Below are 6,020 nucleotides of genomic sequence, written 5' to 3'. Positions count from 1 at the left end.
ATATATATATATATATATATATATATATACACACACACATACATACACACGATGGGCTTCTTTCAGTTTCTGTCTATCAAATCCACTCACAAGGCTTGCTCGACCCGAGGCTATTGTAGAAGACACTTGCCCAAGGTGCCACGCAGTGGGACAGAACCTGGAATCATCTGGTTGGTAAGCAAGCTACGTATCACACACCCACTCCTGCGCACACGTTTGTTAGAAACAATGTATAAATGTTTATGGGTCTGTGATAAGATAAATGTCTATATGTGCGTACAGGTGTATATGTATGTGTGTACATGAAAGTGTGTATGTGAACATATATGTGTTCATGAGATGTCTGTGTATATGTGAGTATGTTTGTGTATATTTGTACGTTGTGTGAGCCTGTTGGTAGCTTCCTGGTGGAGGTGAAGTTCCCTGGAGCATGGAAAATTTCACAGTCCATGCACCTTATATGATAACCGTAAACCTAACGAGGCATTCATTACTAGTACACATTTTGATTTAAAGCAAATTGACATAAAATTAGATTATCTATGATATTAATCATGGAAAGTGGACGTTAAACGATGATAATGATGCTATTCATTTTCTCCCTCCGTTTTTGTAGATGCATCTCATAATTTTATAAATATTGACACTTTGCAATATTTATGCAGTGAGAAAAAAATTAACTTGATCGAAAAAAACAAAATAAAGATGAAAACATTTTGTGTTTTGTTTGCCATGAGTTCCATCACAATCCTTTATAATATAGAACCTGTTTCCTATTTTACTAAAGAACTGAAGTAATTCAGAAATAAAATGTATACAGTTTGTACACACACACACTGTTATACACTTACTCTGCTTATACGATGGGGTACCCAAAAGTAACCAGAAATGTTCTCTGGGGGGACAAGCCCATTGTGGTTCAGGGTTCTACTGCTGGAAGCCACTTGATGCGACACTTAGGTACCAGTCAGCTGACAGGCGGAGGCGGGTGTTGTCTTGCTGCCATGTGGTGTGTCTTTGCTTTCGATTTTTGTGATGGCTGAAATGAAGGAACAGTGTGCTTCCACGAAATTCCTGTTTTCTGCTGGGGAAAACAATGGTTGAAACAGTTGTCAAGCTTCAAACAGCTTACAAGGACTCTGCCATGAGCAAAACACAATTTTACAAGTGGTTTCCACACTTTAAGAATGGTCACTTGTCGCTTGAAGACCAACCTTGTTCAGGGCGACCATCAACCTCCTGAACAAATGGAAACCTCATGGAAATTCATGTACTGAGGGCAGCGAGCTGGACGAAATTGCTTAGCGGTATTTCGTCTGCAGCCACGTTCTGAGTTCAAAGTCCGCCGAGGTCGACTTTGCTTTTCATCCTTTCAGGGTCGATAAATTAAGTACCAGTTACGCACTGGGGTCGATGTAATCAACTTAATACCTTTGTTTGTCCCTTCTGTGTGTAGCCCCTTGTGGGCAATAAAGAAATAAGAAACGTTAGCATGCCGGGCGAAATGCTTAGCGGTATTTCGTCTGCAGCCACGTTCTGATTTCAAAGTCCGCCGAGGTCGACTTGCCTTTCATCCTTTCGGGGTCGATAAATTAAGTACCAGTTACGCACTGGGGTCGATGTAATCAACTTTATACCTTTGTCTGTCCTTGTTTGTCCCTTCTGTGTGTACCCCCTTGTGGGCAATAACGAAATAAGGAAACTCATGTACTGATCTTGGAGGACCATCACTGAACAGTCGAGATGACTAATGCGTCCTGGAGCTGCTGCCAACAAATTTTGGACAAGGAATTGCAAATGAAAAGAGTTGCAGCCAAATTTGTGCCTCGCTTGGTTACGGAAGATCAAAAGGGGTCATGACTGAATGTATGCAGTGAACTGGAACAACAGTTGGAAGTTGATCTGGTCCCTTTTTTTGAAGGTGAAGAAAAAAGGTATCACTTTGCAAGAGTTCCAGCACTGCTTCAAACTGTGGAAAACACACCTCCACTGATGCATTGCTTCAAATGGAGAATACTACGATAGCAATAAAAGTGTGAACATGTAAAACTAAGTGAATAAAATAATATTGAAAAATTCCGGTTTCTTTTAGGTACCCCCTCGTATACACTACTATGCTTTTCATGTTATCTACAGGGCTTTGCGGTTTGAGTGCTTATATACACTACTACATGGTTAGGGCAGCGGACTCGCGGTCATAGGATCGCGGTTTCGATTCCCAGACCGGGCGTTGTGAGTGTTTATTGAGCGAAAACACCTAAAGCTCCACGAGGCTCCGGCAGGGGATGGTGGCGAACCCTGCTGTACTCTTCCACCACAACTTTCTCTCACTCTTACTTCCTGTTTCTGTTGAACCTGTAATTCAAAGGGTCAGCCTTGTCACATTCTGTGTCACGCTGAATCTCCCCGAGAACTACGTTAAGGGTACATATGTCTGTGGAGTGCTCAGCCACTTGCACGCTAATTTCACAAGCAGGCTGTTCTGTTGATCAGATCAACTGGAACCCTAGTCGTCATAAGCGACGGAGTGCCAACCATGGACCCCTACATGTGTAGTTTGTTTACGTTGTCATATAGTTAGTTCCTGTATATACATTACTATAAGGAAGTATACTGAAAATTTTACTTGTTTCAATAACTGTTTTGATGGGAAAGAATCGTACTGCTGTCCCAGACACGAACACGCAGTCAGTATATTAATGTCTGCCATATGGATAATTAGATATTAAAATTTAATGTAAATTACTTTAATAGATCAACAGTATTTTCATATAGATGTATGAACATATGCGTATACACACATACAAATATATGTACATATAATTCATCTTGAGTGTGAAAATAGATGTACAATTCCTACAATTGAGCTTAGTACATCATCATCATCAAATCTACTTCTAGTATAATGATTAAGCAACTACTATAGATAGCAGTATTACTAGTGAGGTATACAGCACAAATGTAGTAGAAATTACTTGTGTTTTCACAGTTTTTCATATGTGTGTGAATGACGCAGGCTTTGCACAGTCTTGTGTGTTGTAATTTTAGTAACAAATTGGAAAGTAAAGTTCAGTTGTTCAGGCAAATGTTTACTTCTACAATTTATCTCTGTAGAAATGTAGTAACACTTCCACTATTGTATCTCTGCTATTAAGATATCCTCTATATCTTATACTGTTGTTTCTATCTTATTTCAGAATATCAGACAACTGTGACATGAAAGAATTGCTTACGTCAGATTCATCATCAACATTAATTATCTCTTAAAGACTAAAGAAAAACGTTACATGCAACAAATATATAACTCAATGGTAAACTACAGTGAAATATTTCTTCTGAATGGAGATTAATGGCAACATTTCTCTCCTGTACAGTCTGTAATATGTACAAGATGGATGAAGTTTCAAATATGTTTGTGGCATCTTCAGATATTGGTGAAAACAGAGTTGATGGGAAAACAGCTGTAAAAAATTTTAAAGAAATCAACGATAAAAAGTGAAATAAGAAAATAAACATTGTTCTGAGAAGAGAAAACTATTGAAACGACGGATACTGTTAAAGACTTAAAGGATTGATTTATTATTTTGTTGAAGAGATGCAGAAAGTGACCGAAAAATCCTACCATTGTGATATCTGCCAAAAATCATTTTGCCTGAAAGGTAACCTCATTAAACACAAATGTGTTAGTAGAGGTGAGAAACCATATCGTTGTGATATTTGTGGTAAATCTTTCCCTATAAATAGTCACTTGGCTATACACAAACGCATTCACACAGGGGAGAGGCCATATCACTGTGATATCTGTGGTAAATCTTTCTCTCTAAGTGGTAATTTAACTGTACACAAACGTATACATACAGGAGAGAAACCACATCCCTGTGATATTTGTGGTAAATCATTCTCTGATTCTAGTCACTTAAATACACACAAACTCATTCATACTGGAGAGAAGCCATATCATTGCGATGTTTGTGATAAATCATTCTCTAAAAATGGAGATTTAACTAAACACATACGTATTCATACAGGAGAGAAGCCATATCACTGTGATATCTGTGATAAATCATTCTCTCAAAGTAGTGATTTAACCAGACACAAACGTATTCATTCAGGTGACAGACCATATCACTGTGACGTTTGTGGTAAATCATTCTCTGTAAGTTGTCATTTAACTATACACAAACGCGTTCATACTGGGGAGAAGCCATATGACTGTGGTATCTGCGGTAAATCATTCTCTGAAGCTAGTCACATAGCTAAACACAAACGTATTCATTTAGAGGACAAACCATATCGGTGTGATATCTGTAATAAAGCATTTTCTGAAACTAGTGATTTAACTAAACACAAACGCATTCACACAGGAGAAAAACCATTTAACTGTGATGTTTGTGGTAAATCATTCTCTCAGATTAATACTTTACAGACTCACAAACATATTCATTCAGGAGAAAAACCTTATCACTGTGATACCTGTGGTAAATCATTCTCTCAAAAAAATACTTTAGGCGCTCACAAACGCATTCACACAGGAGAAAAACCATACAACTGTGATATCTGTAGTAAATCATTCTCTCAGATCAATACCTTACGCACTCACAAACATATTCATTCAGGAGAAAAACCTTATAGCTGTGATATTTGCAGTAGATCATTCTCTTATAAAAGCCAGTTAGCTTCACATGTAGCTATTCATTTAGGACTATGACTGACAGTGTTCAAATTCATTACTTAACACAACAAACTTTCTAAGACCATTCCCCCCAACACACACACACACACACTAAAACAATGTTTACTCTGAATCTTACCTATTCAGTAATCTCATTTTGATCCCTTTTTTGAAATAATATCTTAAAGCTGGATCCCTTCCCTGTTGCCAGTCTTGTAAGCACCATTTACACTACTTACACAAGGTATACTATCTTGTAAAGCCATGATACAATTTGTCAAAGTTCTTTCTCTGAAAAGTTATACAATCATCAATGTATTCCACAAAGAAGGAAAATATGTGTGGTACCTACCTCTGAACATTATCGGGCCATGAGTCAGAAAATAATGTAATGTTTATATGCATTACTTTTTGATCTACCTTTGTATATATGTTGTTGAGTCAAAAACTAATTCAAATTAAAGTACTGTATCTGCATTGGTGTAATAACTTATCTCTGTAATATTTCTAATAAAAGTAATTTATTCATTATGCTTGTGTGTATTCCATCATGCCAATAGCAGCAGATGACCATTGAAGACCAAATCTGGCAGCACAGGCTACAGTGGTTTGGTAACATCTGCAGGATGAGCACTGAAAGACTACCACACCAACCTTTCTGACAGCAGTGATCTACACACTGGAGAGGAGGCGCAATGGCCCAGTGGTTAGGCAGCAGACTCGCGGTTTCGATTCCCAGACCGGGCGTTGTGAGTGTTTATTGAGCGAAAACACTTAAAGCCCCACGAGGCTCCGGCAGGGGATGGTGGCGAACCCTGCTGTACTCTTCCACCACAACTTTCTTTCACTCTATCTTCCTGTTTCTGTTGTGCCTGTAATTCAAAGGGGTCAGCCTTGTCACACTGTGTCACACTGAATCTCCCCGAGAACTACGTTAAGGGTACACGTGTCTGTGGAGTGCTCAGCCACTTGCACGTTAATTTCACGAGCAGAGCTGTTCCGTTGATCGGATCAACTGGAACCCTTGACGTCGTAAGCGACGGAGTGCCAACAACAACAACACACTGGAGAATCCAGTGCAGCATACCAAAGAAGACATCAAGGAAAACAAACTGAGGAAGAGATGGATTCACAGCACCTTGACCTCAAGCAAGCTAAGGTCAGCACCGTGGATTTGAAAGCATGGAATAACATGAGCACCAGAGCCTGTCATCCAGCAGCACCCACAGCAGTGTATTGGTTGAGAGGACAGCATCCACCTCCAGTCACAAGCTAGGGATTTTACTTACTAAATGTTAACCATTACAAACATCAGCAAATATTCTATCTGCCCCAGCTGTATCTGAAG

General features: G+C 39.0%; 1 protein-coding gene across 5 annotated transcripts in view; it reads left to right on the top strand.

Moving 5' to 3' along the window:
- LOC128251160 (zinc finger protein 271-like) overlaps positions 1-5,203 on the top strand; it is a 14,244-nt gene extending 9,041 nt beyond the window's left edge. For all 5 annotated transcript variants that reach the window (XM_052977654.1, XM_052977653.1, XM_052977655.1 and 2 more), the window contains exon 2: positions 3,198-5,203. In XM_052977654.1, coding sequence (XP_052833614.1) covers positions 3,596-4,708 — 1,113 coding nt within the window. In that variant the 5' untranslated portion in view covers positions 3,198-3,595 and the 3' untranslated portion in view covers positions 4,709-5,203. The remainder of the gene's footprint in view (positions 1-3,197) is intronic.
- The last annotated feature ends 817 nt before the right edge of the window (positions 5,204-6,020 follow it).

Source organism: Octopus bimaculoides, chromosome 28 (genome assembly GCF_001194135.2).
Source record: "Octopus bimaculoides isolate UCB-OBI-ISO-001 chromosome 28, ASM119413v2, whole genome shotgun sequence".
Classification (NCBI taxonomy): domain Eukaryota; kingdom Metazoa; phylum Mollusca; class Cephalopoda; order Octopoda; family Octopodidae; genus Octopus; species Octopus bimaculoides.
The sequence above is the reverse complement of the archived record's forward strand: the minus strand, read 5'-3'. Positions and strand labels throughout refer to the sequence as shown.